General features: G+C 56.7%; 1 protein-coding gene across 2 annotated transcripts in view; it reads left to right on the plus strand.

Annotated features, from left to right (window-relative positions):
• Positions 1–27,668, plus strand: part of TGFA (transforming growth factor alpha) — a 128,757-nt gene that overhangs the window by 98,593 nt on the left and 2,496 nt on the right. Inside the window, exons 1-2 of one of the 2 annotated variants that reach the window (XM_030035942.2) lie at positions 22,752–22,922; positions 26,480–26,533. In XM_030035942.2, coding sequence (XP_029891802.1) covers positions 22,889–22,922; positions 26,480–26,533 — 88 coding nt within the window. In that variant the 5' untranslated portion in view covers positions 22,752–22,888. Of the gene's footprint in view, positions 1–22,751; positions 22,923–26,479; positions 26,534–27,668 lie in introns of those variants that run through there. The other variant, XM_030035941.1, reaches the window with a different exon arrangement.

Below are 27,668 nucleotides of genomic sequence, written 5' to 3' on the forward strand. Positions count from 1 at the left end.
CCACTTCCACCTCTTCAAATAAATCAGTTCCATCCCCAAAATCCAAGCTAGTGCTGGGGAAGGAGACTGGTGAATAATTGACATAACAAACAAGATTTTTATTTCGTTTGGAGCTTGTTAGGTTACATTTGCATAGCTACAATGTCAGATTCATTATTCATGAGCATAAACTGCAATGACCCCCGCCTCCCCCACTTGCACAGGCGTTCGCAAACACCGGCTCCCAGAGTCCCAAGATTAGACATCTTTCTTGCTGCTTTAAGCAATTTCTCTTTAAAAGGAGCACGGCAGAGTGACAGCCTGATTTTTTATTCATGTGTGGGTCTTTTCAAGGCATAACATTTACCACAGTACATAAAAATCAGCCTTGCAGGTCGGGGAGGGGGGAGATGCGACTTAAGCAAATGGTGTTTAAGGGGAGTTTTTGGCAGTGGGTGTTGGCAGGGAACAGGTATGTCCGACCCGGGGCAGGTTATCTCCCATCACACAGCAGCTCCTCTCCCAGTGGGTGACACGGAAAAAGGCTCAGGGTCCCGAGGAGGGGCTGGGAACAGGCTACTGCCCCGAGCACCAGACTGATTTATTTGTGTTTGTGTCTCCTAAGCAGGGGGACTGGGGAGCCCGTCCCATGGCAGATGTCGCATGGGAGAAGGAGAAGCGTACAGCCCTTTGGAGGACAGCCCGACGATTCAAAAATATCCCGTTCACTGGGAAAACGGGCTGAAGTCGAGAGGATAAAGGCAGGTGGGTGCAGAAATACTAAACGGGGGAAATGTCTGGCTGTGCAGTGGTAGCACAGAAAGGGATTAGGGGGTAACAGCACAGCCCGCGGAACAAGCCAACACCGTGATGCTTGTGCACCACCGAAAAAAAAGTAGTAGAAAAACAAACGCAGAAGGGTATCGAGCAGCGCAACGTATGTAAGACATGGGGGGTCGCTATCCTGCTCGGCGCCGATGAGGGCTCGGGGTCACCACGTGTTTAGAAAGACGTCGGCAGATCGGGGAGCGCGCGGGAGGGAACGGGCAGAGCTGTGCCAGGTAGGGGAAAGGCAACGAGACCGCAGCTTGAAATATCCCCGTGTGTTGCAGAGCCGGCGATCAGCCGCGCTCCGTAGCCACTGAGGCAATGAGCGTCTTGGCTTAATTTGCAGTCAGGGGAGTCGCGTTACCGCTTTAGGAAAATCCTCCTGGGAAAAGATGCTGAGGCCCTTTCGTGGGACTCTTCGACAAACATCTCTCAGGATGGCCAGGGCTGAGTCTTCCTCGGCGCAGGAGGAACAGCAAAACGACCTTGGGGTCCAGCCATCAACACCAAGAGCAACGAGCGTCAGAACAGCTCCCTCTATCAGCGTGTGGCCTGCGGTAGAGGAATAGAAAAGATATTTTTGAAGGAGCCTTGCATTGTTGCAGGATACCATTAGCATTTTTAGCACCGGGAGGGGGGGGGATCAGAAGCTGTTCTGGGAAGCGCTGCCAATCAAACAGCGATTTGCTCTCGGTGTGAGGCACTCTCCTGCTCTCTTACCCAAAGAAAAAAATGGAACCAACAGGAATGATACTGAGAAAAGTAATTAAACACCTCAGAAATGCTAGAGATTGCATTTAGCACATGACAGGCACAAAAGAAAGATGCTGAAAGGGAGCGTTTCCAGTAGGCAAAAGCGAGACCGTGATAGGACGTTAATTGCCAGATATCTTGACCTTTTCTTGCTGTTCGGTGCTGAATAGAGACAGGGACGTGCCAGCCCCCTTTCTCCCTGCGCCGTGTCCCTTCACAGCTCACAACGGGGGGGCGAAAGGCAGCGGCAGAGCCTTGACGCTCTCCTCGCCGCCCCCACCTCGTGCCCAGGTCTCATCCACGGCGACTTCCCTCCCTGAGAAACTCCGCACGGCATCAGGGGAAAGCGAATTTAAACTAGAAAACAGCCCGGGCTTCGGGCTGAGTTATTTTACACGGGTCTGGCTCAGGTTTGCTCTGAATTTTGGCCGGTCGCGGCCACTCCGAGTTCCCCCGTCTCCGTGGGAGGTAATAACACTGTCACACGGGGGTAGAGGGAAAACACGGCGCTTTTGGTGCCTGATGGCCAAATTATCAACCCGAATGAAAACCTCTCTTCTATTATCACTTTAATCATAGGGAATATATTCTGGGGAGACGCGCGGTCACTTGTGATGACCAGAAACCTTCCTTAAAGCATCTTTCTGCTCCAGCAGCAGAAACTTAATTCCAGCATCGACCTCTCCCCTTGGCCAGGGCAGTGCCGGGGGGGTCTCACCCCCATCTAGGGCCAGGCTGTCCTCCCCTGACCCACCGCTTTCCTTCACCGCTCGCCTGGTGTGTACGTGCCATCTGGTGGCAAGAAAATATGTTTAAAATGATTTTTGCAAAGACAAGACTCTGTTACAGGAAAGGGGCTGGAGGATAGGTCATCTTAAATTTGGCCGCTTTGAGGAGAACGGGCTCCGCGCAAAACCTGAAACCCCACCACCACCACCACCTTGTTCCAGCCGCCATCGCAGGCACTAGTTCATTACAAGTCTGATTACCGGTAAATATTTTGCCAGGAGGTTGTTTTCTGATGGAAGTAGCAATTTGTCTCTGTAGAGGTATTCTGATTTCTTTTTGTAAGAGTTAAAAACCAGTCTGCCCCTTTTTCTTTGCTTTCAATTGCAATTTTTTCCCTGTTAACTGGGCTTTTTCCCCTTCTTTTCATACTTTTTCCCTTTGCCATCCCCACAGTGGATAAACAAACTAAAGAGAAAGAGGAGAAACAATCAAAACTGGAAATCAAAGTCAACAGCCAGAAAACATCCTTATATTTTCTGTCTCTGAATAGGTTTTTTTTTTTTTTGCTTTCTGATACAGGAACAAAGCAGGGAAATGGGTATTGGGATGCTTCTCTGTAAAATACATTTATCAAATATTGATTATAACGCTGTAATATTTAAGCGCGGAATGACGTGTGTAGATTTATGGGGGTATTTAGTGCACAGAGAAAGTTGGTTGCCAACACCCAAGTATGAACTGTCTTTCTGAAAATACGGCGACAGAAGAGAGAGAGATAAGTGCCATAGATTATTACCCACTTGGTATTGAATAGGATTACAAGGAGCAGGGACACGCTGAGACAAAGATTTCGTAAGGCTGTACTTCACCCCCATGTAAAGGAACAGTGCAAGGCCATGCATCACTTAAGCCTTATTTATAGGTATTAAATAAGACTTCACTAGAACATAGCTCTTGTGCTGACCCTCTGCAGATGGGTGAATTGCACCCTAAAGCAAATATAGGAAACTTGTATTATTCATCAGGCTCTGTTAATAGGGTTATTGCAGGCTGAGGTGTTGCCTGTCTTGACTGAAGAGCAGACGCTGGCCTCGGTGACTTATGTTTGCATAATTATACTGTAAATTCTGTCCCGCTGTGTCTGTCTAATTACATTTTTAAATAAGAAAAAATATTTATATACATGTAGGGCTTGTTTTCAAGGCCAGAGTTTCAAGTATTCAGGAGCAGGGTGGTTGCAAAACAACAGAAAAAGAAAGTTATGATTCACATTTGACTTGTTTGATAGCAGAAGGAAACCAGGCACTTCTCCTGCCTGTCTGGGAGGGCAAGCCTGGGTTTTTTAGGACATTCAGTCAGGATGAAACAGGCTCCTTTCCCTGCCTTTGTGATCTACCCGGTGCGCTTGATCCTGGTCCTGTAAGTATCCCTTGGGAAGGAGAAAGAGGTCGAGTCTCCCAGGCGGCATTTTCTGGGGACCGCTTGGCTGGGGGGCGTTGAGGGGTAAGCGATGCTGAAAAGAGGTTCTTGGGAGACCTTCAAAGCTAAGCTCTGCTTGGCTTTATACTTTTATTGATGACTTTAGGCACTGAAACTGTCATGAGGATCCAGATAAAGTGTTCTGATCATAAAAACAAAACTCGGGAGAAACCGTAAGCCCGGAGGAGCGGCCTTACAAACTTGAATATGGTAAAAAGGGATGAAAATGTAATAGCTCTGTATACAAGCTGGTTTTGCTGTGTACGTGCTCAGCAGCGGGGAAGGACTGAAAAGGAAAAGGCCTGCGTATGGATCGGAGGATAACGCGAGAACTACGCCAGCGGCTGCGTTGAGAGGGGGGAGCCGGGTGGGTGCAGCTCCGCAGAACGGGTGCTGAGAAATGGGACGACTGCTTTTTATAGGCATGGGGGGGCCCTGGGCACCCTGGAGGGAGGAAAACCATTGAACCTGGCACCACCACAACTGGGTATAAACTGGCCCTGGAAGGGAAAAAAAAAAAAAAAAAAAAAATGAAGGCTGGAAATTAGGAAAAGCCATCAGAGCAGACAAGTGTCTGGGATAGCGAGGGTCGGTCTCGCAGTCTTACGAGGTCCTTTCTAGACTGGTCTCCCTATTTTAACTCGATACCTCAAGTTTTTCTAGGTTTTCTCTTTTAATTAAATATAGAGCGTTACCCTTTAGCATAGTGGCCTTGCAATCAAAGCACTGCTGTCGACAGAGCCGGACTTTTCTCGGGGGTGTTCACTGAAAGGGCAAGAGGCAAGGGGCACAAATTGAAATGCAGGGATTCCATTTACACGCAGGAAAAAGCTTCCCCCCCGCTTAAACTTGAGAGCTGTCAAACACTGTGATGGGCTGTCCAGAGAGGCTGCGGTGTCTCTGTCCTCGGCGAAACTCAAAACCCAACAGGACACGGCCCTGAGCAAGCTGCTCTGAATGATCCTGCTTTGAGCGGAGGGCTCGGACTGGGGACAAACCTGAACTATTTTGTGATTTAGCAGCAGAACCTCCCATCTCTTGTTTCCCTCCCAGGTGTGAGCTACTACCTGCGCCGCTTCGCAACTGCCTGCATCTCAACACCCCGGTCTCCTCTTCCCGGGTAAGGAAAACCAAACCCTCACCCCTCTGCATCCTTCTTTTGTCTGCTTGTCTTCCAGGGCCCCAGAACAAGTGGCAGGAATGTCAGCATCCGCAGCTGCAAAAGCAGTTCTCTGCAGCCCTCTAGTGCTTATTAAATACATTAAAAAAAAAGCAGAGTTTGCAACAGCGATGGGGAAGAAGAGCAAGGACGGCTCAGGCTCAGTGTCCTGTACCTCCCGCAGCCGGAGCTCCCCAGCCCAGCGATGGTGGGTGCAGACCCCAGCCCCGGCAGAAGCTCACCCCGCAGCAGGGGCTGGGGATGGACCTCGAGCAGGCGGGAGCGCATCGGAGGTTTGGGTTTTGGGCTCTCAAAGCCTCTGCCCCAAGCAGGCAGGGCTGCCGGCAGCTGCCAGCCCGTACTGCGTTTCTATCCCTGCCTCTGCCGCTGGGTAACCTCGGCAAAACGTTTTTCCGCGCCTCCTTTCACCAGTGCCATAATCCTAATTGTTCTCCCATCCCTTGTCCCCGCGGCGCGGCTAAGAGACGATGCTGATCTCCTGGTGACTACAGCAGTTCAGCGAGAGCATTTTCCCCAGGAGTTCACCGTACCATTTGTATTGAAGTTATTTATTTTCCAGGGGAAGACAATGTAACTATTTAAACATTGTTCTTCCTTGCAACACTAATTTAAAATAGAGGCTTTTGTTTGCTAACAGGACAGAGTACCAGCTGGTATTTACCTAAACAGTTTTAATGTTTAGACAGGCTCCTGATCCACAGAATATATTCCCACCAGAGAAGCCGTGCTAGCGTACAAAAGAGCACGTTGGCCGCGCAAAGGGTAGATTGTTTTTGCAGCACCAACATCTGGTATGGAAATGATTTAATAACTTCATCCCATGGAGCATCGCTGAGGGGAGGGGGGGTCATTCTAAGTCCCTTCCCAATGGGCATCCCCTCTCCCCTTCTCCTGCCTGCCCTGTTCGGCTCCCTGGACCCTTTTTCCGTGCCTTCAGCCTTCCTCTCTTAGAGCACGTCCTGTAGTTCCCCACGTCCTACAGACTCAGGGATGAACACCACGCCCGGGAGGCCCCGTAAAGGCAGCGGGTTAGGAGAAGGGTACAAGTTATTAGTCCCTTTCCCGACAGCGCTTGCCTGTTCGTGTTAGGATCATGCTGTATCATCTCAGTGACAAAAATACACGTGAAGCCAAGTTGGGAAGCTTTTTCTGCATCTGTTTCACTTCTGTCAAAAACACTCCTCCGGTTTTCATTAAAAATCAACCCCTTTTGCCAAATAACAGCTACAAAAAATTAAAAGTTAATTAAATGAAATACAGTTGCTTTCCAGGCTCTTTCCGATAAAATCCTGAAAAGCTTCTTTACAACTGGATTTCTCCCACAAATCTCCACCTCAACAAAAGAAGGCGTCTGCATATAAAATACTTTGAACGATTAATTCTCTGGAGCTCCAGAGACAGATGTACTGATACCAACCACATAGAAACAGGTCAAGTGTGCCTTATAGCTATAGGATTAAGCTCTTCCCCGTCCCCATGCTGAGGTCCAGGTCCTCCCACGCGGTGCAGGCAGCATGGGCCCATTGCCATTTTTGCTTTTTCCCCAATCAAACTGAATAAGATTTCTTTAAAATGAGTCGCGTGTTCTTTGACTTCATGCTTTTGCCACTAAGGATCCAAAAAGCCGCGGTGCTAAGTTTTATCCCTGGGAAAGTTCAGAGGCTCAGCGAGGAAGGAGCTGCGTTTGCCTGCCGGAGCCAGGACTCCAGGATGCTCCAGCTCTGCCAGCGCTTGGGTCGGGACCTGACCTGTGCGTTGGTGGAACGAGCAGAAAAGGTCCGTGAACCACCGCCTCCCCCGTTACGGTGACAGCGACGGCTTTACAAGGGCCACGTCTTTGCAACGACTTAGAGACAGAAGTAAAACACAAGGTAAAAAGCAACTAGCAGGGGTATGCCCACAAAACTTAGGATTTGGTCCATGAATTGCGAAGCGCTTTGGGATTTAAGTAGAAGATGTTTGTAGAAATCCCCCTCAGCAGAAGAAGAACCTCAGCTACTCTCCCTCGCCACCTATCCAGGCTAAAGCTGCCTTTAAAGAAACAACCTGAATAACCTTGTCATTTCAATTTTTCACACATTTTTTTGTGCTGTGTGTTCTCAAGATCTGGGAAGTTTCATTTTCCCAGCACGACTGCCAGAGGCTACTAGTCCCTATCAGGGCTCGCTCAGCCACATCAAAGGGAACAGGACACATCAGAGGGGAGCAGAAGGGCCGCAGTCCCGTCCCGGGGGGCCGAGGGGATGCTGCAGGCTCGGAAGCGTCCCTCAGCTTCTGGAAGCGGGGTCGGATTAGCAAAGCGCGTTACCAGTGCTGTTGCGATTGCCCGAGCTGAAACAAGTGACATGCTGTTGTGTCTCCTAGGTTTTATCTGAGCAACACCAGCATACTGGAGAATCGCAGCGAGACCCTTGTCAAGGTGGTATAGGACGATGTTTTTCAAAAATCACTCCTCTTCCGAAAAGCAATAGGAAGACAACTAGGTGATGACAGCCTTTGCAAGCATTGCATGGTCATCATCACCACATCCCAGAAAATGGATGCAAGTAAAGAAGTCAGGAATGTTGAAAGGCTCCATTTTCCTGATTTTTCAGGAGTTGATCCCTAAGCTAGCTCAAACACGAAATGCAAACCCTGGCGTTGAAAACGAGCTTTCACTTGCCTCCATCGGAAGCCAAAACCTCGAGTTTGTCACCCCCCACCCAAACCTCACACAGGGAGTCCCCGGTACCAGGCTGGGTCCCGAAAGAGGATTGGCATTCACCTGAAGCCATCTCAACTGAAAGTAAATTAAGATGCAGACATTCAGAAGGGAGGGTTGTCAGAAACCCGGAGATTCAAGCCACCTAATGAAAGAGGGCTGGATGCCTCGGCAAAATTTGCATCGCTTTGTTGATCCCAGCTGTGTCTTTCCAGAGCCTAGTGCAGTCAGCAGCAGCATTTCCCTTTGGTTTAAAACAGGAGGGGGGCTTGCTTTGAAGACTTTGCTTGCATAGGAAATGAACTTCTTGATTCCTGTTGACATTTGCAGCAAGGTGTAGGTGGTGCTTGTAGCATTTTTCAAAGCTCCCTGGCTCTGTTTGTTCAGCTACTTCACACTCCTGTGAAATGTGATAATACTAAGCAGTGGGTGGAAGGAACAGCACAAATGTATCCCTTCAGGAGACAGTAGGTTTCAAAACTGCTCTGCATGTAAAGACAACTCCCTCCGTTACCAGCTTCCACACCACTGTCACCGGAGTCCCTGCGTACACGGAGCTTTTCGCTGGGGAAGCGGCAAGGAGCAGCAAGACGTGCCATTGTATTTCATTCCAACCCTGCAGCAGTCAAAGTGACTCCTGTGATGGTTTGTTTCTCTGGATTCCTAATAAAGGCAAAATAAGGCTTTGCCTTTCCAGTCTCACACAGTGAGGACTTCTCTGTTATGGCAATACAGGAATATTATCACTCTCTAGGCTAAAAAAAAAAAAACCCCAAGGTGGTAAAAACTGCACCATCAGGAGCAGGGCAGCGTTCATCAAGTCTATAGAAAAGTCAATTAGCGCTTACTTTCAGGATTAGGTCTTAGGGGTGTTACTATGCTTTACTTGTCAAGCACCAGCTCCTGGAGTCAGGTTAATAAGTGGAGATTCCGGCTGGCGCTTTCATCCTAACCTTGGTGTTTGGTGAGAAGGAGCTCACAGCTTGAAGATCACTGCTTTGTTTTAAGACAAGCCTACGGCCTTTCCAAGTGCTTAGGTTTGCCCAGACCTAGGTCCTATTACAGCCTTGGCCTTAAAGCTTACAGTGTCCTTCAGAAAGCACTCAGCATCCTGCAGGATTATGGCCCGTAGCATTAAGTTGGCTGCAAAACCAGGCAGCTGAAGAGCAGCCAATTTTTATTTTTGCAAGATGGCAGCGTTAGAAATTCAGTGTCTAGATGTCGCAATGCTCATTACAGTCGTGGATCTTTGATATTAATGCTGGCCACTTCTGACTCCTATCTTGTTTCACTGCATCTCTACATTCACCCCCCTTTTGTTCTTTGTATTGTAACCCACTTAGAGCTACCCTTCCCCCCTGCAAACACCTTCTTTTTCTTTTTTGCCTTCCAGGTGCCCGGGAAGCTCTGCTCATTAAACAAGGCAGCTCTCTGCAGCACTTGCCAAGACCAGGCTCTGAACGATCCAAGCCTGCATTTGCGATCCTTCTCACCACCGTGCAACTGGGCTAATGGGGGTCCCAGACCCCCTAAAAGCTGCACTGAAGGCAGGTGCTGGGTTTTGCTCTCTGCCTCCCAAAGCAAACCAACCTGCCCGAAATCCTCCCCAGCAGGGCCTGCCTGTCCTGCAGCTGAGAGCACACTGACATCTAATGGCATTCCCTGTTACTGCCAAGGGTTTCCAAGGAAAAGGGAACAGCCCCCCGCATCTCATCTAACAGCAAGTAATGCTACAGCATCACGCTGCTAGAGCAGAGAACTGGGAGGACTTTTAGCCCTAGAGAAGCTTCTGTCCTGACAACCCCTTTAAAAACATCTGCACAGGATTAATTGATTTCTTATATTCTTTTAAAAGCCTACCTGACATAACAGTGAGGTCTAATGACCAGAGCCCCAAAACACCAAAGTCATCCAAGTTCTTTCTTGTTGTGCCCCCCCCAGGACCTAAAGGCACAATGCCCAGACTCGTACCTCTTCTTCTACACCGGCAGAATAAAGCAGGGAAGCTAGCGGAGGTTTCATATAGGCTACATCATGATATTATGGACTTACCCCTCCCATAATTCATGGCCTAAATGGCGCATCTTGGTTAATAAGGGTGCCTCCTTATGCCGCTCATCCTGCCAAGCTGCAGGGAGGAGCACTGACCAGGCACCATCCCTTGAGCCCAGCTCCTTGCCTCTGGACTGGGCTGACCTGCCTGGGGGTGCTGAGCACCTGGGGGAGATGGATGAGAACCCAGAGAGGACCCCACTGCTGCAGATGAAGCTTTTTCCAGCAGCATACCATCCCCAGCACATGGCTGCAGCAGGACAGGAGATCTCCAGGGTCTACTCCAGCAAATGCAGGGAAAAACTCACTCACAGCACCCTGCAGGTGAGGGCAAGAGCCCTGAGCTTAAATACGGCTCCTGGGCTGTGGGTGGGAGGGTGGAGCGGGAGCTCAGGTGGGGCTGCTCAGGGCAGATCAGGTTTATTAATGCACCCAGGGGCTGGTGCTCACGTTTGGGAGATGCTCAGCTTGTGTATGGGGGGGTTGGTCTCAGAAAGTGGAAATGAAGCAGCTGGGCTTGTCCTATTGCCCCTCTTTGCTGCCAGCCCTGGTGTCTGCCAAGAGGTGTCCCGTGCTGTGTCGGGTTGGCGTTGAGGCCGTTGCTCTGTAAGTAGCACTGGGGTTGGTTTTTTTCTGTATAAGCTGTTTTTTTAAGTTTCTGAGTATGGCTATAGCTTTTCTTTAGTTGTTATAGCAAGAATTTAATTTGGATGTGGCAAGAAGGGAGGGTAATCAAATGTTTTTCCTGCTGTGTTGATTTTGCTTTTACTTTGGCTGAAGGTTATTGTTTGCTAGCAGTGATAGTGCTGGTGTTTGCTACCCTGTTTACAACCTGGGTCACATACGCAGATCTAATAAGGGGGAAATGATTTCATTCTTGAGATATAAATAGAACAGAAGCTCTGAATCTCTTTGAGGGATGAAACCTCTGGACTGAGTTTCTCTAGGCACTATAAAACAGTTTTTCCTAATATATGCAAGGCTTGTGTGAGCATTTCACTTCCTGCAAGTGCAGATATCCCACGTTCTGCTTTGTGCTTCCCTGACTCAGGAGTTGACTCGTGCAGCTCTGCGCCGGGGCTGGCCACCCTCCCTGGCCACCAGCATCAGTCTCCGAGATGCAAAATAAGTGGCAAAACTCTCCCGAACAATGTCGCTGTGGGGTGTATAGACACTTAAAACCTTTCTGCAAAGTGTGGTTAGATTTCCCCATTTAGCTATTGGGAAATGGAGGGAGCACTCTACCAACTTTAATAGAAAAGTGAATTCCTTCCCCATTTCCTTCAGCATCCCAACCTGCATGCTTCCAGCTGAGGTCCGCGCTTCGTTTCATCGCCCGATTTATTTGTCAGGCTAATTGCTCCCCGTGATTATTAGCGCTATACCTAGCTCTGGCACAAACATTTCCTAGCTAGCTGTCAGAAGCAAAGTGCTGGGCATCAGCCGGTCCTCAGGGGCTACGGAGGGATGCTGCTCGGGTTAGGCTGGACCCCTTTGTGGTTACACTGGGGTGACAAGGGGTGGCTGTCCTGGAGCAAATCTTCCTTCTCCTGCACTACTCTTGACTTTGCTGCTGCTCGGTGGAACAGGACCGGCTCTGCCCACGGCCGTTACCCTCTTGCTGCTTTGCGTCACGGTAACGGAGTTCCTTACCCACGGCTTGATTAATGTTTGCTATGCCAAATCGGGATATGCCCTTAGGGATGAAGATGATGATTTACTGTCCTGCGCTGCTGCTTAAGGCGCTGCTGAGCCCCGCAGGGGAGGGTTTGTGTGCTGCTGGGGCAGTCGAGACAGTTGGCAACAGACTTTGCCCGTCCCGTGGCCGGAGACACCTGCGGCTGAGCTGCCCTTCAGAGTAAATGTTGGTTTTTGGGGACCTCGTGCAGTATTTCGTAAGAGGGCTGTCGCAGGCAGGGTGAGCGCTCGGGGGGGGGGGGGTCCGAGCTCCTGCAAAGAGCTCTGTGCGTGTTAGTCCAAGCTGCTGTTGGCCCTATCCCCCCTCCAGAGCTCACTGAATTTTTGTTCTTTATCTTTTCGTTAGAAATGCCAAAGTCACCAGCATGTGAGTGTCAGAGGGACATGGAAACTTCTTTCTGCTGTGGCCAAGCAGGCTGTGGACCACGAGGAAAGAGAACTGATGGCAGAGGAGAGCTAACTGAGAAGCAGGAAAGCTGCCCGTGTGAATAAAGAGTGGATAACTCCTTCCGAACCGGGATAAGCATGGTGCAGATGTGCCGCTCTGTATTAGAACTGATTAAAAACAAATCAAAAGTTTATTGTGCCTGGATCTTTTGGGTTTATTAGTGGTTATTTGATGATGAGAATCGTACCCTGGGTCTGGGGGATGATTTGTAAGAATGGCAGAAAGCAATTAAACAAGAAAAGCTGAGGTGGTTATCAGGAAGCTTGTGTAGAGGTGAAAGCTAATCCTTTTGAAACTATAATGGAAATATTCCACGGAGCGTTTGTGCTGGCTGAAGTTGGGGTGGGGGGTATTTTCTGTGTCTACCCATGATGTACCTGCAAGTGAATTCGGTAGTTTCCCCTTTTTGCCCTGCATGTCTGCTGAAGAACTATGACAATCTGACCCATTCTGCCCCAAAAGTCGATGTATCTCTGCAGATTCATCGCACAGGATAACGTATCAGTCATTTGCAGCAGACCACTAAAGTGGCATTTAAAGAATGCCAGTAGATCTTGTTGTGACAGGAGAGGGAATTCTTGGTCGTCCCACAGAATGTGGCTGACACGGCAGAGGCGGGTCCCCCCACGGGTCAGTCCTTGCCGCGCTGGCCACTGCTCCTCCAGTAACTAGTCCAGAGGAAGAAATTGCTCAACAGTAGCCATGCTACACAGGCAATTTTCTCAATCTGATCTAAATAGGAAATGCTACAGTCTTGTGGATTCTTGCCAGCTTGTCTGAACTTTAAAGCAAGTTTGAGGAGCAAAGCAAAAAAAAAAAAAAAAAAAAGTTATTGCATTATTCATGCATAAAAACAATTCCTTACAAGTGCTCCCCAGGGGTCTATCCTACCTCTGAGCCCTCTTACATCCCTGGCAATTTATAGGTATTAGGAGAGCGCTAAGGGGACAGATTCTCATGCTGTTTTAAATCAGGGCAGAGATGAATCGCTTGGCTCTGTACTGTAATTATTCCCTTTCCACACAATGTACATTCCTCGAAAAAGGGACCAAAACTTTTAGCGAAGCTGGATTTAATTCAGCAAATCATCTTGGCCAAAGCGGGGGGAATACTTGCAAATGTCAAAACATTCCAATCTGACAATTAAAAATATGCATTTTGGAAATGCTCCAGTGTTTCAGGCAGAGATTTAGGAGTGGAGCACTTTGATTGTTTGAAAGCAGATTTTTCACTTGGAAACAGCCCTGAAGCAAAACTGGGGAAGTTGAGCAGAGGACAGAACCTGAGCGTGACATTCAATTCCAGCATAGTCTTTCCAGGCTGACCTGTAGCTCTGTGTGCTCCGTGTGGGTTTTTCCCTTCCCTGAAAACCCAAAAGCTGCCCGTTTTGTTTCAGCCTGAACTAAAAAGCTTGACCTTCCATAGCTTTTGTGCAGTTCAGCTACTGAACCGTGAATCCCCGTTACGTACATTGGTGAGGTTGTGCTTAAGGAAGATGAGGGTTTCTTCCCTGGCGGGGATGTGAATAGGAACGTATGGGAGGAGACGGTCTCGTTCTTGGTGTCACTTTGCTGTCTGCTTCAGAGATCTAGAAAACTTTAATTCCGGATTTCGGAGCCCGATCCCTGCGCTGCCCCTCTCCTCTCGCGTCTGCCGAAACCCGCCCGATTGCTGCTTGCTTGGAGTTAACGTTCAGCCGGGGTGGGATGAAATGCAGGGCACGGGTGGTCTCGGCTGGGCTCCGAGGCCAAGGTGGCAGGAGGGTCCCCGGGTCACAGCCGGGGATGTGCTACAGGTGCTGGTGGGCCACCTGCGCCGCTGCCCCGTGCCTCAGTTTCCCTGCCCGTACAGGAGGAGATCAGCCCCGGCCCTTGGCGGAGGATGAGCATCCTTGGTCCCTGCTGCTCCGAGGTGTGCCTGCGGGCTGGGAAAAGCCTGGTGATGCCAGGAGATGGCACCATCCTCTCAGCTGGGGCTGCCCGGCTCCGGGCGAGCCCTTGTTTGGGGTGTCCTGCTCCCTACGGACGGGCAAGGGCTGGCACAGCTCTTGGCCTGGCATTTCTGCGGTAGGTGTTGGCCATTAGCACCCCAGCAAGCCCTCCGAGCTGCCCCTCGGGATGGCCGCCCATGCAAAACCCTCCTGCACCCCGTAAAACCTCCTGCACCCCATAAAACCTCTTCCTCCCCACTAAACGGCACCCAGTCCTGCGCTGTTGCCCCAGGGACTTCTCCGAGCTTTGCGGGGTGAGGCCAGCAAGTTCAGAGCAGCCCGAGCGAGCCGGTCACCCTCAGCCGTGTCAAGAACCCGCTTCGGTAGCACTTGGTTCCCTTTTCAGTGAAACAGGAATTATAAGGCGCTGGGAAACAGCCTTGTGCCTTCTGCCACCCACCACGGCCGAGGGAGAGGTTTTTATTTCTGCTTTCTGGTGAGCAGCCCTGACCGGAGGTAGCCGGGCAGCCGGCCAGGTCCGATTCTGTCGTTTAATTTCTGGCATTCGGTCTTTAATGGTGTTTTGGGGAACGAACGTGAGAGAAAAAAGAGAATAGTGAAAGCTGGATTTGATGGAAGGTGATCTTTGTGCAACTCAGCCCCGATCGCCCTGCAAAGGAAGGCGTTGGATGCTCTTTGCTGTTCCCCACCCCTGTCTCACTGTCCCGGCATTCCGGTGTCCTCTCCGTGTTGGCATCGTGCAAAAGACCCACGTACCGGGGGAGCCCGGGAGGCAGAAGCCCCGTTCCGAGAGCATTTGGGCTTTACTGAGCTGGGATGTGACACACATCATCTCAACGTGTCTCATCTACACACATCTTTGGTGCCTTACTCGGAAGGAACTATATTTTTAATAGGAGATTGTTGTTTCTGGGTGCATGAGTGGTGCAACAGGTGCCTGTTGGGTGCAGGGCGAACCTTCAAAAATCACCGGACAAAGGAGCATACGGTCAAGTAGGGATTTTTCCTCCTTTCTTTTATTTTTCTCCAGTTCTGTCTGTAGAGCTGCCTGCTCACCTCCGGCCGGTACACGGCACGCCTGCCTTCAGCCCCGCATCGAGAGGCCGTGCCGTGCCGTGCCGTGCCGTGCCGTGCCGTGCCGTGCCCGCCTTGACCTCGCTGCCGTTCCCATCGCGGGCAGCCTGCCGGCACGCACCTGCAAAAAAAGCCGGAGCGTTTTGCCGGGACCCGGCCTCCCCGGCGAAGCAGCTTACCCCCCCACCACCAGCCCAGGACCGCCAACCACGCTGGGACGTCTCCCCGGCTTCCCGAGCCAGCCTGCAGATAGATTTTTCCGCTGGGCTCCTTGCAGGCGCTGGCTGGCAGCCTGCCGAGGAGTTTACCCGGCTGTTCAAAGGCTTTTCTTGTTCTGCGCCCGGGCTCCTGGAGAGCCCCGAAGAAGGGCTCCTTTCACAGCCCTGCCTTTCCTAGACAGAAATTGTCATTTTTCAAACACAGCTTCCCTTCTCTTGGCCTGGAGCCTTTTCGCCTCCCCGCACCCTGACGTCAGGCCGCCTTTGTGATGCTCGGGGCGGCATTTTGTGCTCCCATTTCTTTTCAGGGGTTGTAAATGACGGCCGGGCGAGGGGCAACCGGGGCGGCCACCGCGCGCGCTTCCAAAAGAGCCTGTTGAGTTTGCACCTTCATCCGAGCAGGGCTGTCAGCCCCGGGTGACCATCAGAGCCCCGATGGATGTGGCGAACTTTGTTATCGAGTTTCTTGATGGGATGGGAGAAAGAAAAGAATTTTAATTTTTTTTTTTTTTTCTGGTTTGTAATACTGCCTGGGCTTTTGAGGCTGCCTGCAAGGGAGTTTTGCAGCATGGTCATGCAAAGCACGGTGCATGCTGGAGGGATCGCGGCTCTGTGTCCCAGGAGAGCTCCAGACACTCCGGTCCGTCCCCCGAGGGGATGAAGGGCTCCCGGCACCTTTTCTAGGACAGGAAAACCACGACGAGGAGCCATCGCAACCCTCGCGGGGGCTGTGCGGAGGGGAAGCCGGAGCAGGCATTGCAAAGGGCGTTTTCCTGGGGCAGCTCTTGTGAAACACGGCGGGCGGGCGCGGATGCCGTCACCCGGCCGAGGCGCAACGTCACGGCCCAGGAAACCCTTGCAACACAGCCCCAAAATAGAAACCATCGCCAGAAAACCAATTCCCTTCTCCCTGCCCGAATTCCCCTTCTTGCATCAGCTGCGGCGGTGCGTCCTCAGCTCCCGGGTCTGTCGTAACGCACGACGGGCAGAGCCCGGAGCGCGGCCGCGGCAGCGTGCATCGTCCCGGGCCGCCGTCGTCGGTGACTCTCAACTTTGCCCGCGCCGCTCCTCGCGCTCGAAATTTTCCAGGCTTGGCGCGAGCCCAGCGGTGAAGTTTGTTTTGCAAACCGAGCAAAATCGGCTCAGTGTTGTCAAGCTTGGCGGCCGCGTGAGCAAAGTACGGGTCTCCCCGGCTCTTCCCGATGAAATGTTTGCCTTTCATCTGGCTTCCCGCTGCTGCCTTGGCACGGAGCCGCGGGCAGGTCTGCGCAGGGTCCGTGTCCCCCGGCGAGGTCCCCTTGGCCGCAGGGCTCCTGTCCCCGCGGGGGTTACGCCTGCTCCTTAAAATGGGTCTCGGCGGTCCCTCCGTAAGGGGATGGAGCAGGCTGGCACCGCGGCTCCTCGTCCCGTCCCGTCCCCGCTCCCCGCCTCATCCGTGGATGGGGACCCTCGTGGTGTCACCAGCCCGTCCTTGCGGTGTCACCTTCTGCTTGAGTGTCCCCGGGCGGGTGGCACAGCCCCGTCGCGGTCCCTGGCGGGGGCACCGGTTGAGGGGGGGGACACAGCAGAGCTTCCCCTGGCCGGCAGACGGGGAAGGCGAAGGCGAAAGCACCGCCGAGGATGGCTGCCGTCAGCTCTCGTCCTCCCCGTCTGTCGGAGGGTCACTGTGGTCTCTTCCCCGCTCCGTTAGGAGCCAAATTCAGAGCATTTCAGTGTTTTACGGTCCAACGCAGGGTGCAAAGGCGGCGTGGCGGCGGCCGTGCGGTGACTGTTTGTCGGGCTCGGGTGCAAATCTAAGCCTTCCCCTCCCAGGGTTTGTCTCGCTTGGGAAACGCAGGTGTGAGATGCTGCAAGATCTCGGAGGATCTCCCAGCGCTTGGGAACATCCGATCCCTCCAGGGTCTCTCTCTCCTTCCCGGAGGAGTTATGGCAGCAGAGAACGCCTGGACCTGTTATACCTGTGTGCGATTTCCCTGGGCAGGTACAAATTCCTGCCATTCCTGCCGGGCTGAGTCACGCGTGTCTCCTCCGGGCTCCCGCGCCGTCCCCGGAGCTCCCAGCTTCTGCGATCCTTCACCTCCATCTCCGCTTCCGAAGGTGGCGGGTGACTCATTCCCGTGGGAGGTAGGGTCACCTATCGCACTGGGGAGTCTCAGCCCGGGGCTGGGAGCGGGAGCGGGTGGGGGGAACGCATTTGCTTTCCCACGTTCCCGGGGAAAACCGGGTTTTCTTTGCAAGCTCCGGTGCAGCCGAGCGGTTGCGGGGGCTCCCGTTGCGCCGATGCTATCCCAAGCCTCCCGGCTCTGGGGAACCGGCTCGGCGGTGGGGCCGGTTGTCGGATGCCCGGGAGGTCGCTGCGTGGGGACACCGGGCTGCGGGCGCTGAGTCAGCGTTCCCGACGGCGTTGGACGGGCGCGGGGCGGCGAGCCTGCCAGGCAGGCACAATGCAAATGATAGATAAACAAGCAAGAACAAGGACAAAATACATCAAGCTCGGGCATGTGCCATGCATTGTGACCTGCCGCTGCGCCTTTTGTGACGGCCGGATTAATGGCCCGGAGACTGAGGGCCTCTGTTCGGCCGCCGGCTGCTTTCCGGCCGGACTCGGGCGCTTTTTCCCAGCCGGACATGGGTGCTTTTTCCCAGCCGGACACCGAGGTCCCTTCGCCTTGCTCCAGCGGCTCGAGGAGAAGGGAAGGGCACGGGGTGGCTTCCCAAGCCTGAATACCTTGGCTGGATGTCTTGGATATCCTGCCTGGTGGGTCCCACCTGCGTTGCAAGGGTATCCCGAGGCTCCCGACCCCTTCCCGGTGTGCCATTGGGGGGGGGGGGGGGCTGCCTCCCCCAAAAGCCGCCCCAACACCCTCCCGTCCTTCCCAGCTCCGTGCGTCCCACCCTGCTGCTGCTGCTGGCCCCGGGGTCCCGCCGCAAAACCCTCGGAGGGACCCGGAGGAGGAGGAAAACCGACGCGTGGCCTCGGGATTTTTAAGGGCACGGCCAGACGTGCAGCCGCTCGAGTGCTCGCTGGGTCGCTGGCCGCCGCGGCTGAATGCCCCTTGTGTCAGGCAACCCTCGGCGGCGTAAATGAACGTGGCTTCCCGCGACCGCGGCGGGTTACGGAGAGCCGGTAAACCCACGGCAGCCAAAACACCTGGCAGAGGAGGGACCTGAGAGCCAGCGCCGGGACCAGCTCCAGCCGCGGGGGCACCGGCCCCTCTGCCCTCTCCTGCGCTCCCAAGGAGAATTCCCGCTCGCTCTGAGCCACGCCGGACCATGCTTATCCCCCTTCTGCCACTGCTGGATAAAGATTAAAAAAAAATATATATATATATATATATAAAAAAAATATAATCTCGTGCTAACCGGTCTGCTATTGACATTAGCCCGAGAGGTGCCAGCCTGGAACCAGCTGCATTGCTGCAGCCAACAAAGCCCTTTTTAGTGGCCGGGCTTGAACTGGGGAGCCCGTAGGTCAAAAATCCTTTATTTATAGAGGCTTTCTGCAAAGAAGGGCCATAAACAGAAATGGGGGAGCTAAAGAAAATGTCTGGGAAGGAACAAAACCCCAAGAGGTTATTTAGGAAAAGAAAAAGAAAAACAAAACCCAAAAAACCTTGAATAAAATGTACATTCACAGGGGAAAATCCCGGCTATGAAAGAGCCTTTTAAGCTGGCAGAAAAACAGAACCGGTGGCTGCAAGATAAAGCCAGGAAAAAAAACTCCAATAAGGCCCCATTTTTAGCGGGCGGGCGGATTACGGGCCGGAGGAGACGTCAGAGGCGCTTCCCCTCCGGCAGCAGCCCCGGGACGGGTCGGACCCCCCCGGTCCCGGGTCCAAATTCGGGATGGGGGAGCCCCGGGGGTGCTGCAGGGATCCGAGCATCCCGGGGTCGGGACGTGCGAGCTCTGGGGCAGCAGCACTCGGTGCCTGACCTTGGGTGTAATATTTAATTTATCCTGAGCCCATACATTAAGAAAATAAACAGTGGGGGGGACTGAACACCACCACCCCCCCCCCCCGGCTGCCGCAGCCTGATTGATTTCTGCGTTCAACGGAGAAGCCAAAAACATCCCGGCGGCTACAATTTGGGTTTGTGTGAGCCATCGGGGAAGGGGCGGGGAGGGCGAAAGGCGATGTTTTCCCTTTGCCTAATTTTCACGTTCACAATCCAAAATAAACAGGCGGCCGGAGGCTTTTATGCCGGACAGCAGCACACAGCCCCCTTGTTACACGCTGCTTCGGGGCAGGATATAGATGGGGGGTTTGGGAGGGGTTGGGGTTTTTTTCCCCCCCTTTTTTTCGCCGCCACATCAGAATATTTTAAGCGGAGATTAAAGGGATCTCTGTCACGGGGAGGGACGAGCGGATAGGATGTCCTCGCCGAGCGATGACTGCGGATGGTGGCATTCGCCGGCAATATTCCCCATCCATCGCGGGGACTTGAGTCTCCTCCTTCCACCATGCACGGAGGGTGTTTTGCAGCGGGGAAATCTCCGAAAACAGCCACCGAATCTGTGCTCTGCCGTGCTTTGGGTTGGTTTTTCCCACCGGCCCTCCAGCCCCAATAACTGCCCGCAGGCAGGGAGATGGGGTGATGAAATGCAAAGGCAAGCTTCAAAAATAAATAAATACCGAACGCCTCCTCCCCGCTTGGTGAAAGGCGAGGGGGTTTATATGCCTTTTTCAGGGTTTTGCCCTAAATTAATCAATTTGCCAGAGCAGGATTCAGTTCGGTGCCTGCCCGGCTCTGCTGCGGCATTGAGCGAGGCGGGATCTGTCCCCCGGTTTCACTTAACTTGGGAGGAGGGAATAACCCCTTTAATCTCCAAACCCAGAATAAGCCACTGACAAAGAGCGATTCGAAAAGGGAAAAAAACAAACAAACAAAAACAACCCCGCAGAGGCTCCCGGCATTGTGCACCTTGCCAGCATCAGGGCGAAACAATTAAATAATTGTTTTTGTGGTTTTAGAACAGCAGGAAAAGCATGAAACCCTCGAGCCGGCACTGGAAGGGCAGCTGGAGCGGCGACGGGCACAGCGATGCTCTTGGCCGGTGCTTCCAAAGCAGCGCCCGGCCGGCGAACGGCCGGTGGGTGCCGGGGCTGCCGGGACGGAGCCGGCCTAAAGCCGGCGGGCAGAGAGCGAGGAGCACCGGGCAGCGACCTCGGCCAGCTCTCTGCAAGCTTCTTACCGGGTTTTCTCTGATCAAATACAAGATATTCCCTCCTGGGCTTGCTCCTGCTCTTCCAGGGCGACTGGTTACAAATAAAAAAGGAAAAAAAGAAAATCCGTAAGCTGGACTTTTTCCTTTTATCGAGAACAATCTCCATTCAATTACCCCCTTGCGTCACACGACCCCAAAGCCAGAGGGTTTTGCCCCGTTACACCATTGCTCTCTTGCAGCGCATCCTCACGCCGGGAGGAAAGAGCCGCCTTTTTTAGGTCAACTCGCCCGCGACTTCCCGGCCGGCTTTCTAGGTACTCGAGAGCATCCCCAAATTCCTTTGGGCTTACTGCTCTGCCTCGCTCCTGCCTGCAGCGCGCTCCTCCCTGCCAGCTCCGCCGGCCCTGCCACCATTCCAGTTCTCGCTGCGGCGGCAGCCGCTTCCACCGAGTGATTCACGCCGGGAGTGGGAGGACTATTGCAAAGGAGGAAGCCTCTATTTACAAATAAATATCCCAGTTATCAGCCGGGGGGGGGGGGGGGGGGCAAGAACGGAGGGAACAACACAACCTTGCCCGCGCCGGGGTCGTCTCCCAGGTTGTTTTTCCTTTGTTTGGCTGGAAAGTCAATGGCCGGGTGCCGGCAGAGGGTTGGGTGACCCTCGGCGGGGACGGTAGGAAGCCCTGCCCGTCGCCGCAGCCGCCCCGGTGGGTTCGTTCTTTCCCAGGGGCTGTATCTGCCTCGCGGTGCACGAGCGGCAGGGTGCGAGGGTTTGGGGGGTCGAGCTCCGAAGGGTGGGAGCGCCGCGGGGTGCTCCGGGAGCCGAGGGTGCGCAGCCTCCCGAGCCGCCTTCGGTCAAACCCCCCCCCTCGGTGGGATTTTGGGACGGTTGTTGAGCTGAAACGCTTGGGCTCTTGGGGTAAAAGTCCGTGCTGGGGATTTTGGGGATGGGCAGCGTTGGGAAGAGCCGGCTCCCAGCCCCTTCAAAGAGCCGCTTTCAAGTGCGGAGGTGAGATGGTATCACCTGGGAACGCCGGGAAGGCTCGGCTCCGCTCAAACCGCAGGGCTGGGAGCAGCTCCCGTGGGGCGGCGGGTGCTCCCTGCACCGGGGTGGGGGGGGGGGTTCGATGGGGTCCTCTGCCTGCCCCCCCGACCACGCTCCTCGCCTGCGAGGCCAAGCCCCATCTCGGGAGCCTTCCAAGGCTTCGCCGCGGCCGTCCCAGGCGAACGATCCTCCAAGGGCCGCGGGAGATGCGCTCGCCGCCGGCCGCTTTTTTGGCCACGACCGTCTTTTTTTCGGTGCCCATCGCCCCGTCGGGACGCGCTGCCCTCCGTCCCCGTGGGGGCTCGGCCCGATGGATTTAGGGATGCCCAAGGTTGGGATGAGCGAGGTGGGAGCCGCAGGGGCGTAGGCAGCAGATGAAGGAATGCGCTGGCGGTCGGTGAGGCAATCGGGGAGCCCGAGCCCGGCGATGCGCAGAGAGATTGGGGGGGCTGAGGGTGGGGGGGCTGCTCCTGCCTTCCTCCCGGCCCCCCATGTCCTGCTTAGGGACCGCAGCCCGGGTGGGAAAGCGGAGGGCTGGCGGTGGTGGGTTTTGTTGGGGAGGGGGTTTGGATGGGCTGCGGGGGGGGGGGGGGGGGGGGGGTGGCGGGTGGCGGTGTCCCAGTGGGTGCTGTGACTCGCCCCACGGGTGTCACCCCACCCGCCAGCAAAACCCGCTCACGGGGTCACCCCCAGCCCCAATTTCAGCCCCAGCAAGAACCACCTGGGTCCCAGGGCTGGTTCCCCCCATGGGGCAGCAGCTGGGGGGGGGGTGTCAGTGACCACCTTGGGGGGGTACTGGTTGGGGGGGGAGCCGTGACCACCCTGTGGGGTGCTGGGGGAGGGGGTCAGTGCCCACCTTGGGGAGGCTACTGGGGGGGTGCAGTGCCCACCCTGGGGGGGTACCGTGCCCACCCTGGGGGGGGTACCAGGGGGGGCAGTGACCAGCCAGGGGGGGTACTGGTTGGGAGGGAGCCATGACCACCCTGTGGGGTGCTAGGGGAGGGGGTCAGTGCCCACCTTGGGGAGGCTACTGCGGAGGTGCAGTGCCCACCCTGGGGGGGTACCAGGGGGGGCAGTGCCCAGCCAGGGGAGTCGGGGGGGGGGGGGGCAGTGCCCACCCTGGGGGGGGGTACTGGGTGGGAGGGAGCCGTGACCACCCTGTGGGGTGCTGGGGGAGGGGGTCAGTGCCCACCTGGGGGGTGCCGGGGGGGGCAGTGAGCACCCCGGGGGGGGGGGGGGGCAGTGCCCACGCCGGGGGGGTACGGTGCCGGGCCGGGGGACGGGTTTGCCGCCGCCGGGGGACGGCCGGGGGTGGCGGCGGCGGTGGGGGTCGGGGTCTGGGGGGGTGTGCGGCCCGGGGGGGGGCGGCGGGTCGGGGCTGGCCCCGCCCCGGGGCCGCAGTGGCTGGCGGCGAGTCCGCGCCCATTTCCGCCGGCGCGGAGCCCGGCCCCTCGCCCCGCCGCGCTGCTGGGCGCCCCGGCCCCGCCGGCCCTGCCGCTCCGCCGCCCGTCCCTCCGCCCGGCCCGCCGTCCGCCCGCCGGCCCTCCGGCCCTCCCGGCTCCCCCCGCCCCGGCCCCACCGGCAGCATGCCGGGCGAGGCGGCGGCCGCGCTGGCCATGGGTAGGTGCGGGACCGGGGCGGCGGGGGGGGGGGGGGGGAAGGCGGAGGGTGGGGGGCAAGGAGTCGATCCGGTACCTCCCCAGCGGGATCGGGGCGGGGGGGGGACCCGGGGACTTCGCTCCCCCAAACTTTCTCAGCAGTTGGGACGGAGCGCGGTTCCCCACCGAGCATCCAGCATCCCGAAATAGGGTCGGGTTTTTAAGGGGAAGGGGGGGGGGGGGGGGGGTTGGGGCTGGTGCGTCCCCGGGGTCGGGTTGTGAATCGGTCGCTTCTTGCTCCTTAAATCCTACAAAAGTATTTGGCTCCGGTCCCTCCCGGAGTCGGTCGCGTAACCGCTCCCCGTTGGTGGGAACGCGCCTTCGCCACCGACTCGTAAGTACGGCCTCGGCGGGAGAACGAGCCCTCCGGTCTCGTCCCTTAATTTTAGGGTAGAGTGAATTAACGAGAGCGTATCGCTGGGGTTGCCATTAGGAGGGGAACGTTACTCGTATGCCCCTTTCGCTGGGGTAAGGGGCGAGCGGGGGGTACGCGAGGCTGGACCTGGGTGATGCTGTGCACGGGACAGGACGGATCCGGACACGCTGCCCAGCCTGGAATTGCGATGACCGTAGAGGTGGGAGTGCACAGACCTGGGTGATGCTTCGGTACCAGGCAAGGTGACCCCCTCCCCGGGCCGGGGCTGCTGCAGGGGGAAGCACTTGCTGGACCTCAGTTGGGTTTTTTTTCCGGCGTCCCAAAGGAGAAGGGTTGGGCGTTCCATTCCCGGCCGGTGTCACCGACAGCACCGGGGCTCTGCTGCTCCTCGCCGCGGCTCCGTGGTCGAGCCGGGGCTTGGGTCGGGGTGGGGGGGACCGAGGCAGTGCCAGCCCGGCGGGAGAGAGGCTCTTTGCAGCACTCGGGTTCAGGAAAGTAGCCGGTCTTGGCCCCCCTCCAGCCCTCCTCGCCGGCGCTGACTCTTCAGCTGCCTCCTCGCTCCGTTCCTCTGGCACGGCTCCTCCACCGAGCATCCCTCGGGCGGGTGGGCGGCCGCCGTCGGGGGGGGGGTCGGTTACTCCAGCGGCCACGTCCCTCCTCGGCTCGCGGCTCGGTCTGGGGACACCCACGTCCCCTCTGCTCCCTCCTGCTTTGCTGCTCGTGTGGCTTTGGACCTCTCCGGCCCCCGTGGTCGCCCATCTCGGGGGGACTGAGCCGTGGGTTTCCCACCGGGACGGGCACCCCGCTTTCCCCAATCCCCCATCCAGGGGTGATGGCTGGTCCTGGCCTCCAGCCCGGGTTGGGTCCAAGCCTCCGCGGCACCCCGGATGCTGCGGGGGGAGAGGAGCCCCTTATAAACGGGATCGGACCGGCAGATTGGAGCATCCGCTTAAAATACCGGCGGAAAAGGGAACCTCCTCTGGCCCGACGTACGTGCACTTGACGGCTGCCAAGGGCTGATCCGCGAAGCCGAGGGGAAAATCTGAGCCAAGCGGATTAGGAGGGAAAACTTGGGGCAGGGAACAAACCCCAGCGATAACCGGGAGCTGCTCACGAAGAGCGTTAGGAGAGGCTGGGGGCGAGAGGAGTTGAGCCCTTTGCTGGTGGCTGGTGGTGGAGGAGAAGCGGAGGCTGGTAATTAATGTTGCGTTGGGGACGGAGTTGTTAAGCGCATGTTTCTCCATCGGCGAGGCTTGGGGGTCCATCAGCAAGTTGGGTGTCTCCTGCCGGGAGGCTGAGTTCAGGGGGGTCTTTGCTGGCTGGGGGTGATGGCAAGGAGACCTTCCCAAAGCGGGGGCCAGGGGGTGGATGGGGATGGGGTTGCGGGGGCGGCAGCAGCCTGGCTGGTGTGGCCGAGCGCCGGCTTTGAAATAAAACCGGAGACGGTGCGGGATATGGTCTTTCAGGTTCGGGGAGAGAAAAAAGCTGAGAACGGGTCTGGGACGGGATTGCCAAAAATCAAGCGAGAGCGGCTGCTCGGGACAGCTGATGGACACAGCCCTGCTCTCAGGGATCCCAGTTCGGCCGGTCAAACCAAGGGCACGGATACTCCGTGTCTCCGTAAGGTGCCCGGTGTCCCCACGCCGGCTCTCGGGGAGCTCACCGCAGCCCTCGGCCGGCGTCGGAGATGTAAAACCGCTGCCGAGGGGCGAGGGAGGTGGGGCAGTGGCCAGGGACGACGCGGTGGTGGCACGGGGAGAGCCGGGCTGCTTCCTCGGCCGGGCTCCTCCGGCCAAAGTGGCTTGAACGTGAGCGGGGGGTTATACCTGCCGGCGGAGAGAAGCGGGGAAGAGGCATCGCCGGAGCTGAGCGGGGTCCCGGCAGGAGGACGGACAAGCCGGAACGCTGGAGGGGATGATACGGCCGCCCTGTGACACAAGGATGAGCCATTTCTCAAATAACACGTGATTTCCTCAACGTGTGGAGGTGCGAGTATCGGCACGAGCAGGAGCGGGGCAGGAGGACGAAGCATCTTCCAGCAACGAGCCTGCCGGCAGCAGCAAAAAAAAACAACACCTGGGAGGAGACGGGATGCCTCAAATTCAGTTTATACGGGAAGAAAATCCCCGGGGGCTGGCCGGGTCTGTGGCGGCATGGGGAAAGGTGTGGCAAGGACCGACGGGGAGAAGCCGAAACGAGGGAATCTGCAGCGATAACTAAAGCCGCCGGTCGCTGGGTGGTTTGCCGGATGCAAACCCCAAGGGCTGGCGCGTGGTTTGGTCTCTCGCCCGTCGCCTTTCTGCATGATTTGATTAAACCCGTGGAGGAAATTGGGTCAAACCCAGCGAAGGGGCTGCTGGCCTCGTCTGGCTTCGCACCCCGGGGTCGATCGAGCTGCCCCGGGAAAGCCTCTTAGCTGGGGCGGGGGGGTTCCCCGGTCGATGCCACCCCCTGCGAAGGGATGGCTCGGAGGAGGTTGTTCTGAGCCTGCCCGGACCTGCAGCCCCCGGGGTTGCGCGGGTAGTTCTGCTGCACAGGGTGTTTCTGCCCGGACGGAGTATTTCTGCCTGCACGGAGCGCGCCGTGCCCGGGTGTTTTGCAGCGGGGAGCCCCGCTCGCACCGCGGGGGTGCAGCCTGCGGGTCCCCGGGGAGCAGCAGCAGCAGCAGCAGCAGCGCTTGCAGGTCGGGCAGCGTTTGCAGGCAGCGGGAGGCAGGGCGGGGGGGGGGGGGGGGGGGGGCTGGGGGGGGTTCGCTGCGGCACCCGAGCTTGCGTCGAGGCTGGATCCTGTCCCGCCGTGGGGACACGGGCAGGAGGAGCTGGCCGGGGGGACGCAGGTTGTGCTGCGCGGTGCGCGGAGGGGGGGCTGCACGGCTGGCACCCCCACCGGCACCCGCCTGGGCAGGGGATGCTGTCGGATGAGCGAGCACGTGCCTATCGTACATGCAAATAACGGGCCGGTTTCAGGCTCCTTCCTGGCTTTAAACACCATTGCATTTTCCTTTTAAAAAAAAAAAAAAACATAAATCTTTGAGTGATTTTTGGGTAAAACCCCCCCGAGCCGTCAGCCAGCCCTCCCGGCTCGGGGTGGGGGGCACACGACACGCGGTCCGGCTGACCCCCGTCTCTCTGGCCTCTCCGCAGGTGTGCTGCTCGCCGCGTGCCACGCGCTGGAGAACACCACGGCGGCCCGGAGCGGTGAGTTTGCCGACGGGGCAGAGCCGGCACGATCCCGGGGTGGTGGCTGAGGGGGGGTTGCGGGGCGGCCGCCTTGCCGAACTGCCCGGGAACAGGCAGCAAAGCGCAGGCACAGGTAAACCATCCTCGCCCCGAGTGTGCACCGGATCAGCCGGAGGGATGCTCCCGCATCCCATCCTCCACCCTGGGGGGATAAGGGGTCCCCAGGTGGGATCCTGACCCCGCAGGTGCTTTATCCCCCACGGGAAAACTGGGAAACAGGCCTCTGCGGTGGGTATTTCTCGTGCACCTTGGGTTTTTTTTGGCGGGGGGAGTGGGGGGGCTGAATCCTGGCACGCGGCCGCTCGGCGTGCGGGGAAGTCTGGTCTCGTTAACCGTGCCGCAGGTCCCGCGGGGAAGCTGCCGGTGCCTGACGCCGGCTCGCGGCGGCACCGAGTCGGTCGCGCCCAATAAATCGCCTCATTCATGAAAGCGGCACAATGGACTGCAACAGCCAAGAGCCCTTCGCGTCCCCCGGCACGGCGCGGCGCGGGGGCTTTGCCGACGGTGGAGATGTGCCGGCTGTGGGAAGGGCCATTTGCAGGCAGGGATGGAAAAAAAAAAAAAAAACCTCCTTTTGGGGCTGGAAAATGGGACGGTTCGATGGCATCGGTTGGGAAGCGTTAAACGAAACGGTGCTACCGCAGCGCCGGGAGGCTTCGGAGCAAAACCCGGCGGCGGGGCAAGCGTCGGCACCGCTGAGGATGCTGGCAGCCCCTTTCCCGATGGATGCGTGCCCAGCCCGGGGCGGGGGCTGGAGGAAAGGGTCCGCTCCGAGGGGCGCAGCGCCGGCTGGGGACACCTCGGGGACGGGGACGGGGTCCGTGCGGGCGGCAGGAGCGCGGGGCTGCGGGAGGATGAGACGGCTGCAATGTGGCCGGCAGCTGCGAGCGCGCCGAGGCTTAATGCAAGCCAGGACACCCCGGGAGCCAGCGCTGGATCCGGGGACGCGCTGCCGGCGGCGGGACGGGGAGCAAAGGGACACGCAGCCCCGTGCAGCCCTGCTGACGCCGTCGCTGCCGGTGCTGCAAAACCGGCGAATTCGGGGGAGCTCGGAGCCCGGGCTGCGGCAGCGTGGATGTGCAAAGCTGTGTTC

This window comes from Aquila chrysaetos, chromosome 13 (assembly GCF_900496995.4).
Source record: "Aquila chrysaetos chrysaetos chromosome 13, bAquChr1.4, whole genome shotgun sequence".
In the NCBI taxonomy this organism is placed as follows: domain Eukaryota; kingdom Metazoa; phylum Chordata; class Aves; order Accipitriformes; family Accipitridae; genus Aquila; species Aquila chrysaetos.